The following is a 13839-nucleotide window of genomic DNA, read 5'->3' as shown; positions in this document are numbered from 1 at the left end:
TCAGCTCAAGGCTAGCACTCTACCACTTGAGCCACAGCGCCACTTCCGGCTTTTTTCTTTTTGCGTATGTGGTGCTGAGGAATCGAACCCAGGGCCTCATGCATGCAAGGTAAGCACTCTACCACTAAGCCACCTTCCCAGCCCCTCATAGTCATTTTTAAGCTAAAGAAATTAAAGGTCTGTGTTCTCTCTCAAGTTACAAATAACTTGAAAGAAAGGCTCCATGTAAAACAATGACACATGAAACTATTTGTTCAAATGATATACAAGTATTTTCTTGGACGAGATTAATATATGTGTATGTTAGGTAACTGCTGACTTTCTGAACTTGCAAATGGGAGACTTCAAAGAGTTAAGAAAATGAAGGTGAGGAGAATCAATTCATAAGTATATTGATATATTTAAAAAAATGAAACACAATGAGTCCTCAAGTTTATTTTCCACTTCTAAATTTATAATAAATTTGTTCTATCCCATTGATATTCATTTGATCTGTTATATAGTAGAAATTTCAAGATTTCTCTTCTGAAAGGCTCAGCTATATACTTAGAAATATATACAAAAAAGGCTACTTTGGGGAGTCCTTAGTCTTCTACCAAAAAGATAGAAAAGCCTGATTTTTCTGGGCCTTTCTGGCCATACTGGCATTTGAACTGAGGGACTTACTCTTGCCAGGCAAATGCTCTGCCACCTGAGCCATGCCTGTCCCTGTTCCTGATTTTGACTCCCCAACTACTAAATATCATCTGCTAGGTCTCACTTCTATCCATGACTTTTATGCAAATCTTAACCACTTTCTTCTTCACATATGCCACCAAGAATACTTCTAAAGCTTGGCCTCTCATTAGTACATCTTCTGTCATTTTCCCCAGTGCTTCATGGGAAAGTCTTTGTTCCCTCTTTTACCATTTAGTCTTATTTTTCTCAAGTACTTGTATAATTTAAAAATTTAAGGGTTTCCAAAAACGTTTCCAGAAGTAATCTCTCTCTCCCTCTTTCTCTCTCTGACCCTCAAGAGCCCTCTATGTCCCTTTTCTAATCTCAGCTGTCTTGACATCTGTATGTCTCACCTTTATCCTCCAGTAGCTGGGTATTTGTGGCTATCCAAAGTAGCTTGCTTGATAGCCTTGGAGTCTCTTCTGAAAGCATGACCTATTGCAAGATGCAGAGTGAATTCCCTGATGGTGAAGAGATTAACTGGAAGGTGCAACCAACCCTAATTTTCTTCCAGAAATGCCAAAAGGGGAGAGAGAATGAGGGACTCTACCTGATTCACAGAAAATGCCTCCCAGAAATACCGAACATGGAGAGAAAATCGGGCTCCATACCTGATATACTTACCCAACTACTCTCTATATAACTTTAACGATCACCAAGTCAAGTAGGAAAACCAGTATCTGGAGTGAGCTCAAGTCCAGGCCCACCATCACTCCACGACTTTTATTCATGGACTCACTTTGTCTTCCTTCTTGTGATGTGTCACAGACTCTCCTCTTCCTGCTGCATCTTTTCACCCAGGTGACAAGATGATCACTTTGATCACTCTTGCTTTGTTCCTGTTGTTCAGCTCCAACTATCAAACAAGCAACGGTGTGGCTCCTGCTGTAGATGGCAGCCTCTCTCTGGGCTGCTCGTATTGGTGGCGCCAGACAAAAGGTCCTTGCTGACCCACAGGGAAGGTGCTATTTGGCTTGATACGTCAAACATGGACCTGGACTTGAGGTTTATCAGTAACATCACGTCAGGTGTGCTTTCACATTTTGGTTTTTCTGCACAATTGGAGAAACGAGGCATGAGACGACAGCGAAAAGCTCCGCAGAGGAACAGAAGAATCATCTATGGGAGATCAGGGAGCCCAAGAAAGACAAACGGAAGATGTAAATATGACTATACTACAATCTCTACTACCACCAAACGGGTTTGTCTTGATCGCTTTTGCTCGCCCCAAACATGTGTGTCTGCCTTAGTCAACACTGGATTAAGACCGGTGGGAGCGAATCAATCTATGAACGGATGCGGAAGGAAAAGGGTCAGGGGACCCCAGGAAGCAAGAATGGGAGGGGGTGGGTACAATGGGAGAGAGAAGCCCAGAGTGGAAGGGACTCCTTTTCAAATGCCGAGCCAGAGCACCGCGAGGCGCTCGCCAGCCACAGGGGGGACCCCAGGGAGGAGGGATCCAGGGGGTGCCAGGCGCCTGCACCCACCACCCAAGTAGCAGCGCAGGGCCGCCTGCCTACCCCCGACCCCGAGCTGCAGACGCAGTCCCACGCGGGCTGCCGCACACACCTTCTCCCAGGGACTTTGCACAGAAATGAGAAGAACCTCCACTTCCGAGTGCGCCAACCGCCGCTTCCTGCGACGTTTTAGGAACCGCCACGACTCTCTGCTTACGCACCAGACTGGGGCGCGGCGGTGGGGAGTGGTGGGAGGTGGTGGGGGGTAGGGGGTGGTGGAGGGTAGGGAGGTGGGGTGGTGGTGGTGAGGAGGGTCAGCTCCCAGGGGGTTGTGCCAGGGTTCAGGGAGCGTGGGAAGAATGCAGGTTTGCAGGAAGGTGGTCACAGTGATTCTTACTACCCTGGAGGGAAGGCTGGCCAGGAATGGACAGTTTTGAGCTAAATCTATGTCCTCAAGAATTAAAGGGAATAAATTCACTTAGCGAATTTTTAAGCCTGCTCCAATGTTGAGGCCTTTATGACAGGGAAGCGTATACACTTCCCACTTTCCCACATGATCTTACCCCTCAGATTGAAAACACAGTTTTGCCAAACGCGCTGCACGTATCCGTGTTCCTTGTTTCAGAATTTTAAAGCAACAATCCAACACCTTGTTTCAGTTAATCCCCTAAGCTTTCCTACAGACTCGCCAGGGCAAAACCCGAGGTGACAAATATTTTCTCTTTATTCAATATTTAATTTGCACATTAGTTTGGTTCTCTCTCTCATTCTCTCTCCCCCCCCTCCAGTTCAGATGCGAACTGCATCTGAACTGCCCAATATAAATAAATTATTGAATTAATATTTTAATTAAATTATTAAATTCTTGAATAGGTTAGGTCAACTGTGTGGGTCTGAATGTGTTCCACCTATTGGCTTTCGTTTTTCTTTTCTGTGCAGCAGGAAACATGTTTTTTGTTTTTTTCCCCCCATCAACCTTACCTCTGATGGTTTTATCCATTAATGCTCTTTGATCAAAACAACCAATCTATTAGGTGTTGTTAAATTGTGAGTTATCTATTTCAACAAGTTTTTCTACATTTTGAAAGCTAAAATTCCTCTGTAAAGCACTTTCTTTAAACCATTTTAATAATCTAGTCTAATTAGGATACATTTACTTACATTATTTGTTTTGGGCTAATTCCAGTGGCTTGTTAAGGATTTCTCCAAACATACTTGTACGTTAACCAGTGTTTCCATCCTCTTTATTTTCTATTCAAGCCAATCTGTTTCCCCAAACGTGGTAACAGCCCCAAATTAATCTGAACTATGTGTATTTCAGACAGCAAGCGGTTTCTCAGGGTCTATAGGGCAAGGCCAAAGAGAAGAATCATCTGCATATCCTAGAAGTGCGTGAAGCCCGTTACCATGGAAACCAGGGAGCGCCCAGCGGTCCTCGGTGCTGGTTGGCTCGGGTCTCTCAGATGTGGGAGGGGTCAGGGCTTCTTGGACCTAGGCTGGAGATACCTTTTGGCTTCCTCGACCTCAATCCTGAAAACTCAGGACCTGAAAATGCTGCGGCAAAGCTGAAGAGCTGAGGCCGCTGGGCAGGTGGGCAGGTGGGCAGGTGGGCTTGGTGGGGAGCTCGGTGGGCCGTGGGGTGCAGAGGTGAGGTGGAATGGGATATGGGTGGTACCTCCAGCCAGGCACCTTGCTCCTTTCCTCTTTTCTTCTGTTCCCCCCCCTTCTTCATTTGCCCCTCCTCCTTTAAACCATCCTTGAAAATTAAATGATTAAAGTTTTACTTGGCAAACAATTGACTTGAGTATGTCTATTTAGAACAGGCCGATGTAATTCTCAAACGACGCAGTCAAGTATTTCCTAGTATTATCCCAATCTTTAGGTAGCAACCTTACTCTGTGAGAAGGGAATATGCTTATTCCTGTTGGCCCAGCTGGTTAGTTGGGGATAATAAAGCCCAGGTAGTCTGGTGTCCCGTATTTATGTTTTTGTTTTTGGATTGGTTGTGGGGCTTGAACTCTGGGCCTGTGCTCTGTCCCTGAGTTCTTCAGCTCAAGGCTTGTGCTCTACCACTTGAGCCACAACACCACTTCCAGTTTTCTGGTGGTTAATTGGAGCTAAGAATGTCACGGACTTTCTCCCCCCCTCCCCCCCTGGCTTTGAACTGTGATACTCAGATCTCAGCCTCCTGAGTAGCTAGGATTACAGGCGTGAGCCACTGGTGCCCGGCCAGATTTATACTTTTAATCCCGTTACGGCCCTAAAATTTGGATTTACCTTTCTTTACTCTGCACTATTCTTTTCTCTTTGCTCTATTCTTTGAGTTTTAAAATTGATGTGGCAGGGCTCCCATTCACAAAGTATTTTCTCTTTTTCTCCTGATCATTATTTTTTTGTTGTTGTTGGTCATGAGGCAGAAGAGGGAGAAGTATATCCCAGATGGCAATAAAACATTAGAAGGGAAGCTCTGAGTTATAAGTGTACAGCATACTGACTTTTCAGAGTAAATGCTCACACACAACCACCTACATTCCAAAGCAACACATAGGAGGGTTTTAGCTTGTTAACAGATTGGGAAATGGGGCAAGTGTCACCAGGGAAGCAAGCTGAGCTGACAGCAGATGGTTCTAGTTTATGTGATTATAGTTTGTGTTTTTTTTTCCAGGGTTGAGGACCGAACCTAGGGCCTTGCGCCTGCCGGGCGGGTGCCCTTCCGCTGGGCTAAACCCCCAACCCCATAGTTTGTGTTTTCAGCACACATTGGGAAAAGATTAATAGACTCAAGGGAAATATCCCTTGCAGAACTGGTCCAGAATGGCTACACTGATAACTTTCTCCTCTCTCAGCATCTGCCTCCCCTGCCTCTCTCTGTGTTGGCTTGTGAAAATCACCAAGAAGGCAGAGCACAGGAAGAGGCGCTATGGGTCAGCCATTCCCTGGTGAGCTTGGCTTTCGTCTCTCTTCCTGGATAGTGATACTTTTTCCCGAAGAAAACCAGTTATAATTTACACCCTCAGGGTGGTGTTTGATAATCCACTCTAAGGTTTATATGTTTAGTCTTTAGTTTTATTTAATGATTTAACTCTTTTAGCGTATCCCCTAATGTCCTTATAGTTTTCCCGTTTGTTCCCCTCTACCCTTTCCATAATCTTTAATAATGTTGTAACACTTTAGCCAGATCTCCCTGTTTATTTATTTATTGTTGTGCTAGTCCTGTGGCTTGAATTCAGGGCATGGGCACTGTCTCTGAGTTTTTTTGCTAAAGCTTCATGCACTACGACTTGAGCCACAGCTCCACTTCCAAGCTTTTTGGTAGTTAATTGGAGTTAATAGTCTCATGGCCTTTTTTTCCTCAGAGCTTGCTTTGATTCTCGATCCACAGATCTCCGCCTCCTGAGACCTTAGGATTGTAGGTGAGGGAGCCACCAGTGTGCAGCTCCTTGTTTCTTTTATTGAAGTCACTATGAGATGATTCCAGGATAACAAGTCTTTATTATTTCAGGAGCTGGTGACGTTTCAAGACATAGCTGTGTATTTCACCCAGAAGGAATGGATGTGTCTGATTCCAGCTCAGAGGGATCTCTATAGGAATGTGATGCTTGAGAATTATGAGAATTTACTTCCATTAGGTAAGGGCTTCCCTCACCCACTTTGGTTTTGCTTTACTTTTTTAATCCATCAGAAATGATTACCTTAATTAGAAAAAAACAGACAAGCCTTGTTAAAAATGTATCTTTCGGAGATAGAAAGTTAGTTCCCTGATTTGGTTCCCTGTGATATGTCATGAATTTGTTGTTGTTTTGAGAGGCTGATTTATTGACTTCTTACTGATGATATGTTTAGAGCTACGATCTGTAGTAGTTTTAGTCTTTGGGAAATTGCATCCTCTTACCTTCCTTACAAGGAACATTCCAGTTTTCAAAACCTGCTATGATCTCCCAGCTGGAGCAGGTTTGGGAGTCCTATGTTCCTGATCCACAAGCAACTGAGATTCTTGGAAGCTCCTGTGCAGGTGAGCATAAAGATTCGAATGGAAGTTTCTACCTCATGCCTTCCTTCTTTATCTTGCTAGTATAAGGACACAATGTATAAATCATTCTTAGGTAATAATATTGAACTTGCAATTTTTAGAAAGATAATTAACCACAATCTGCAATCACTCAAAAGCATACGAGTCCTTTGTATCCCAGCTCATTTTATTTTTTACCACTTTAGTTATAATCATTGTTTTTTCATACTCTTACCCCACCACCCTTAGACTTTCCACAAGGGTAGCAATGGTCAACTTGTGCAATGAGATCTTTATTGCTGTTATCCAGTATCCTTTTCAAAAGGTCTACCGATTTACTAGAAAGTATCTCCTTGAATGCCATCCCAGGACACCTATGTCTGAATCAGTAGGAGTACATGTTAGCATTAGATATTGTTGAGCTCTCTAATGGGATCTTTGGAGATACAATCTATTCTTTTAGCTTCATTTAGTTTATTTAGGTCCACTTCTGGTTTTCTGGTGGTTAATTGGAGATAAGAGTCTCATGGACTTTCCTTTTCTGGGTTGGTTTCACCACTTGATCCTCAGATCTCAGCCTCCTGAGTAGTTAGGATTACAGGCATGAGCCACCAGTGTCTGGCTAGGCTTAGAAAAATCCACTCCCAGCTCAGTGTTCTTCCTCCACATTGTCAGCATCTTCCCTCCCCTCCCCCAACTTCAGTAAAGTGTCCCCCCCCCCTTTTCTCCCTTTCCTTTTATTCTTTTTCTTTTATATTCTTGTTCCTTTCTTAGGATGAAGACAAGGGGTGAGCCATCAATTGAAATGACTTTTGGAAATGAGGTAGCAAGCTGGGTCATCTTGAAAAGTACCAGAAGAATCATTAAAAAATAAGAATACACATTCTATGGAGGCAAATGACAAAGAGAAAGAAATTCTGAGGGACATGCCAGGACTAAAGGGTCAAGATTTAAGGGAAAGGTCAAGCATGAGCTCAGGTGATGTAATGTACAAGAGAATTCCTACTGGGCACAGTGTTTGTGAAGGCAGCATGGGCTGTGAACATGTACAGTGTTGGCAGTCAGGCCTTGTTCCTCATGAGGAAATGAATGTCAGGAGAGGCCTTGTGAAAATGCTGAATTTGGGAAAGCCCCCAGGGTGACATCAACCCTCTCGTCCTGCAGAAAAGAATCATGGAGGAGAGAAGCTGTGAAGAGTGTGGGAAGGCCTTCAGCCAGAGCTCTGCCCTGACCCAGCATAAAAAAACTCCACTCCAGAGATGGGCTGGCTCAGTGGTAGAGTGCTTGCCTCGCATGCATGAGACTCTCGGATTGATTCCTTAGTGCCACATAAACAGAAAAAGCTACAAGTGGTGCTGTGGCTCAAAGCTGAATTGCTGAGAGATGGCGCCCAGGCCCAGAGTTCAGGATCCACGACCCACAAACAAACAAAAACACAGCAGAGATAAACCATATCAGGAATTCAAATCTCACCAAACACAAGAGAATTCACACAGGAGAAAAGCCCTACCAGGGGCTGGGAAGGTGGCTCAGTGGTAGAGCGCATACCTTGCATGCCAGAGGCCCTGGGTTCGATTCCTCAGCACCACATAAGCAAAAAGAAAAAAAGCCGGAAGTGGCGCTGTGGCTCAAGTGGTAGAGCGCTAGCCTTGAGCTGAAGAGCTGAGGGAGAGCGCCCAGGCCCAGAGTTCAGGCCCCATGACCGGACCCAAAAAAAAAAAAGCCCTACCAGTGCACGCAGTGTGAAAAGGCTTGCAGCTGCAGCTCTGACCTTACCAAACAAAATAATTCACACCTGGGAGAAGCCATATAGTTGTAGCCAGCGTGGGAAAATCTTTGTAGGGAAGTCAGACCTGATGAAGCACAGACAAATCCACATGGGGGGGAAGCCCTATGAATGCTAGCAGTGTGAGAAAACCACAGTTACAACTCAGGTCTGATGCCTCACAACAAAGTCCATATGAAAACCCTTTGGATGTAGTAGATGTGGGAAGACATTTCATCAAAGCTCAGGACTTAATGTACAAAGCTCAGGACTTCACACAGGGGAGAGACCATACACGTGTGAAAAGTGTGGGAAGCTGGGCACCGGTGGCTCACACCTGTAATCCTAGCTACTCAGGAGGCTGAGATCAGAGGATCACAGTTCAAAGCCAGTGCTCAAGTGGTAGATCGCTAGCCTTGAGCTGAAGAGCTGAAGGGCAGCACCCAGACCCAGAGTTTAGCCCCAGGACCGACAAAAAGAAAAGTGTGGGAAAGCTTTCCGAGTGAGCTCGGACCTTAACTAATGGGCATAAGAGAAGTAAAGCACAGTGAGGAGAAATCCCCCCAGTAAGAAAGTAACAAACCACAGAGTCCACTGTTTTTTCCTAGCCTCCTCCCCATCTACCTCTGCTCAGTGTTGATGCCAATGAATGCTTGCTCTGTGGGAATGTAACATTATTTACCATTGTGTCTTTGTCCTCTGCGTGTTCTTACTTACACTTACCTTACTTTGCCCCAGAGCCCTTAATAACTTCTAATATACAGTGCTTTATGGTATTTATTTATTGTATTATCTCAGTGCTTTATTTATGGAAATTATTTACTGTGTGTATGATCTCAGGGTATATACAGAATATAAACATGCAATCAGGGAACTTTGTCATTGGTGGATTATTCTAAGTCCAAATAATGCTTTGATCTTACCTCTGTGGCCACAGAATGTTTATTGTGAATAAGCCACATGTGCTGAATTTCTGTATTTGGCCGGGCATCTGAAGGAATATCGGGGAGGGAGAAAAATAAATATCTGCATATATACCACCACCTCACCTGAGAGTCTGCATCCTTTTATCGAGACTATCAGTGAGTGATGTCAGTGCTAACATTTATTGTGAATCTGTTCCTTACCATATAGGTCTTGTCATTATTGCCTTCCCATGGGGTAGACGCTAGACACACACTCAGAGGAGCCTATAGTAGTATTTAAAATGCAAGTCAGGTTCATAACTAGGGAAGTTGAATAAAGAAACCATTTGAACTTGTTTTGGATAAAAGGGTGGAACATTGTGAATGGGACATATTGATCAGAACACATAGATGTGTAGAGATGGAACAATGGAATTCCCCTCTGTGTAGTGTAAGCTAATAATAAAAAGAAGTGCAAGTCAAATAATGGCCCTTAAATTTCTCCAGTGGCTTCTCATCATTTTTTAAGAAGTGGATCTCACTCCAGAATTCTTAGGAAGTGAGCTAGGTGGAATTGGAAAGAGGGGCTGCCTCTAATCTCAGATTTCCCAAGGACTGACAGTTGCTACCAGCAACCTGATACAGCATGTCTGGATATTGGAGCTGAAGACACATAACAGACAAGGAGTTAAGCAAGTGGGGACTATGGGGTACAAGGCTCACCAGCTCTTGAACCCTGGGCTCCTGGAAGCAAGCCTATTTATTTAGTTCAGTACAGGAAAGGTTACTGTAGGTATGTGCAGGAAACAAGGTATCAACCATGGTTGTAATCATGAATACGAGACACAGTTGGTCTACACAGTAATCTCTAACTCACTTGTTGCTAGGGAACAGAGGGAAGCTGTGAACATTTTCAAAATCCACAAACATCACATAAACAGTTGTCTTAGTCCCACCGTCTCAAGCTTCATAGAGTCCAAACAACTCGAACTTAAGCATCATCAGGTCAGTCAACAGTGATGTAGACATCCATTTTGCCCGCATGTTTAGCAATGGTTGATTATTGAGCTAATTTCAAAATATTTAAGACTAGGAGCAAGAGGTGTGGCTCCTTCAGCAATTCAGGCACTAGAGTGCTTTGGAAAGTATTTCTACAGGGAAAATACTGCCTCACTGCATCAGGCTCACTAATTCCTGATGCCCCAGAGTAGTCTCTAGCCTTTCAGAAGGTTCAAGAACTTTGGAGGACCAAAGGACAATGCTATGTTCTGTCATGGTGGCTGTTACTGCGCTGCCACATTGACTCCTGTCCTGTTTCTTTTCCTCCCCGAAGGATCCTGGGAAGTCATTCAGGAAAGGTTGGGATTGCAGTCGGCCCTCTCCCATTTACTAATGCTTCTTCACCCAAGGAAGTGATTGTAAGGCTAACGACATCAGAAAAGGGCATTCCGAGAGAAGACGCTGGAGATAAATGGGGTCTTCGGGCTACAACTTGTCCTGCAGCCCAGATGTTTCAGTGTCAAGGGGCGTGTGGAGAGGGGAGGTTGGAGAATGGAAATCCAGAATGTCAGTGATCAGGGCGCCTCTTATTTCAATGCTCAGTCATTCATTCACAAGCTATTTTAGTCTTCCTAGCTCTCTCCTCCCTGTCCCAGAGAAAAGAATCCGAAGGTCGTATTGGTCACTATACAGAAGTCTGGGAAAAGGTGTCCTTTAGTCTTGGGAAGGAGAATGCGCAGTCGGTGCGCCCTCCACACCTTTTGCTTTGCTTTTGTTTCCTGTTGGATGAAAACAATGTGGGAATCTCTAGGAGGCAGAGGGGCAATGTGGTCACGGCCGCAAGAACCTCCCTATTGGAGCAATTCCGCCAGTCCCTAGATTGCAAGCATTCTGACAGAAAGGACTGGTTTTCAGATCCGAAGACCTGAAAACTAGGGCCAGTGTTACTTCAGGTTCGCCAGGACCACTGAGAGAGAATTGCCACGGCAAGGGAGGGAAAGTCTTCTGGGACCATCATGGCCTGTGCAGATCTGGAACAATCATTTCTACTGTTTATTTTTTCCAACAGCGCCGCCTTGCGTCCATAAGAATAAAAGGCAGCAATGGAAACAGCTGTGCAAACTGATAAACTCACTTTTGGAATCAGAAATTTGGAGAACATTCAGGAAGGGGGGGGGGAAGCCCCAAATAGAAACACTATGTTTTATTAAGTTCTACTGTCTAAGTGAGGGCTGATGAATTGAATGCTAATAGTGATAAAGGAGAACCATGGGCCACAATTGCCTTCTGGAGAATTGAGACCCAGAATGTCAGCCGTCAGGGTGCCCCACAGTAACAAGGAAGCTTTTCATATTGTTCCCACGTGCATTGCCAAAGCTAGATGCTCTCCACATTCTCATATCAGCAAGGGAAATAAAAATGCATGGGGAAAAAAGAAGTTACACTTTGTAGATCTATGGTTCTGTACCTACCATATTTTGTAGCTACATATTTGACAGTGATGTTTGACTAGTTTTTGATGTCTAGGAATTGTATATTATCATGAATCTCTACCTGCCTCACAGTTCCTGGTACTTCTCATTTATTAAAAGTTTAATAAAATCTTGGTAAATTGCTGATAAATTAAGATAATCGGTGCAGATTCTCTTGTGGAAGGCCATTATTTCTTTAGTTTCCCTACACTTTGGCAGGAGATTTCCATTTGCTTCACACTTTTGAGGAACTTTTGTCCATTCCCAGTACTCTGCTCAGAGCACTTTTTACATCTTTGTTTCTTAAAGTATAGATCAGAGGGTTCAGGCTGGGTGTGACAATTGTGTAAAAGAGAGTGAAGAACTTCCCTTCATCTTGGGACGTGCTTTTCTGTGGCCTCATGTACATATAAATAAGTGTCCCATAGAACAGAGTCACTACTGTGAGGTGGGAGCCACAGGTGTTCAGGACCTTTCTCCACCTGCTGGCTGACTTGATCCTCATTACAGCTTGAGTGATGACTCCATAGGAGATGAGAATCAGTGACAGAGGTACTAGAAGAAATATAACTCCAAGAGTAAAGACGAAAACCTCAATGACTCTTGAATGGACACAAGCCATCTTGATCAATGCTGGCATCTCACAGAAAAAATTATCCACTACGTGGTTACCACATCTTGGCAACTTCAATGTCAAGGAGCAAAGAATTAGGGCACTTCCCAAACCCCCCAACCAGGAGATCAGCACCATCCTGTGGCAAAGCCCAGGGTGCATGATGACCATGTAGTGCAGAGGCTGGCACACAGCAGCATAGCGGTCATAGGCCATCACAGCCAAGAGAAGACATTCTGTGGCTCCCAGGTCAAGGGCGAAGAAGAACTGGAGTGCACAGCCTCCGTATGAGATAGATTTTGTTGGGCCCCACAGATTTACCAGCATCTGGGGGATGATGCTAGTGGTATAACAGAGGTCCACAGCAGACAAATTAGACAAGAAGAAATACATGGGGGTGTGGAGCTGGATGTCTAGATAAGACACCAGGATGATGGCTGTGTTTCCTACCAGAGTCACCACATAGAAGATGAAGACAGCCACGGAGATGATGCGCTCCAGGTGAGGTCGATCAGAAAACCCCAGAAGGATGAAGCCTGTTCTGGAACTTCCGTTGGTTGTTTCCATGGCCCTTTATGATATGCTAGGAGATAATGTCATGGTTACCAAACCTAGTGTCAGTCTGCCTTAGAACTGTGTGGTGCTGACATTGTCATGACTATGCCAAACTTACTATTTGCATATGTTTTCTGAGTCATCTCTCTTAGGAACATTTGCTTGGTGTTCAGTGCTTATAGTGTCTCTGTGTCTACTCATATCCAAAGTGGCTCTAAAATATGCAAGGCAAGTGTTCTACTACTGAGCCACCTTCCCAGCCCCCTGGCTCTAAAATATGATGGTAAACTCATCCAGAGTATATTATGAATCATTGAGAAGGGTTAATATGCGTTGCCACTCGTGGTTCTGTACTTCTAAAATAAGATGAAACCAAGTATATAATTTTAAGAGAGGGCCCAGGGCAACAAACACTGTGGGCTTCTATATATTTATATACTTCTATATCCTTACATACTTCTATATACTTATGTACTTCTATATACTTATATACTTTTATACACTTGGCCATTCTGCAGAATGCCAGGCAGATTTTTTTTGTTTTTGTTTTTGTCGGTTGTGGGGCTTGAGCTCTATGGAGTGAGCCACAGCACCACTTCCAGTTTTCTAGTGGTTTATTGGAGATAAGAGTCTCAGGGCCTCTCCTGTCCAGGCTGGCTTTGAACCATGATTCTTAGATCAAACCTCCTGAGTAACTAGGATTACAGACCTGAGCCACTGGTGCCTGGCTTCCAAGCAGGTAATTTAATTAAAAAATAGTTAATAAACCCTGAATTGTTCATCTTCTGGAATTTAGGAATTATATGAGTGTATCTTCTTGTTGCTTTGGAATATTTTCATATAAAATCATCATAATATTTTGACTCCCAAAGTCTCACCAAATAACTGCTTTTTTCCTGAATATTATATCACATAATTAAATAGATTGGAACATTTAATAACTGAATTAACTTAAGATTTTTTTCTGCTGCCAGATTCTTGTGCATGAACTTCTGATCTACCCTATATTTACATTAACTGTAAGTGAATGGAATAATGACTTCATTTTTGGCAGTATATAGCAAAATGCATTTTCTTAAATCAGTTTTCAATAAAGGGGAGTTAGAATTTGAAAATATTGTAATGATAAAGAATTTCACTGGTCATTCACGTGAGGTATGTTTATAGTGTTTCTTAGTTTGAGGTCGTAAACTTAATTTAACAAAGGAGTATTGAGTGCTCACACAGTAATGTATCTTTTAAGTCCAGTACAATACTTAAGTGCACAGATTCTTGACTCCATGTACCTGGTATCAAATCTCAGCTCCACTGCTTGGAAACTTCCTGTCCTAGGAAGTAATTTCAGCT

At 43.6% G+C, this 13839-nt stretch overlaps 1 protein-coding gene across 1 annotated transcript; it reads right to left on the bottom strand.

Annotated features, from left to right (window-relative positions):
* Positions 1–11559: 11559 nt before the first annotated feature.
* Positions 11560–12504, bottom strand: LOC122111461 (olfactory receptor 2W1-like). Its single transcript, XM_042684302.1, has one exon. It carries the CDS (start codon positions 12502–12504, stop codon positions 11560–11562), a length of 945 nt encoding a protein of 314 aa, XP_042540236.1.
* Between the last annotated feature and the right edge of the window lie 1335 nt (positions 12505–13839).

This window comes from Dipodomys spectabilis, unplaced genomic scaffold (genome assembly GCF_019054845.1).
Source record: "Dipodomys spectabilis isolate Male_0828 unplaced genomic scaffold, ASM1905484v1 ptg000085l, whole genome shotgun sequence".
NCBI lineage: Eukaryota > Metazoa > Chordata > Mammalia > Rodentia > Heteromyidae > Dipodomys > Dipodomys spectabilis.
Note: the sequence above shows the minus strand (reverse complement) of the source record. Positions and strands in the feature narration are given on the sequence as shown.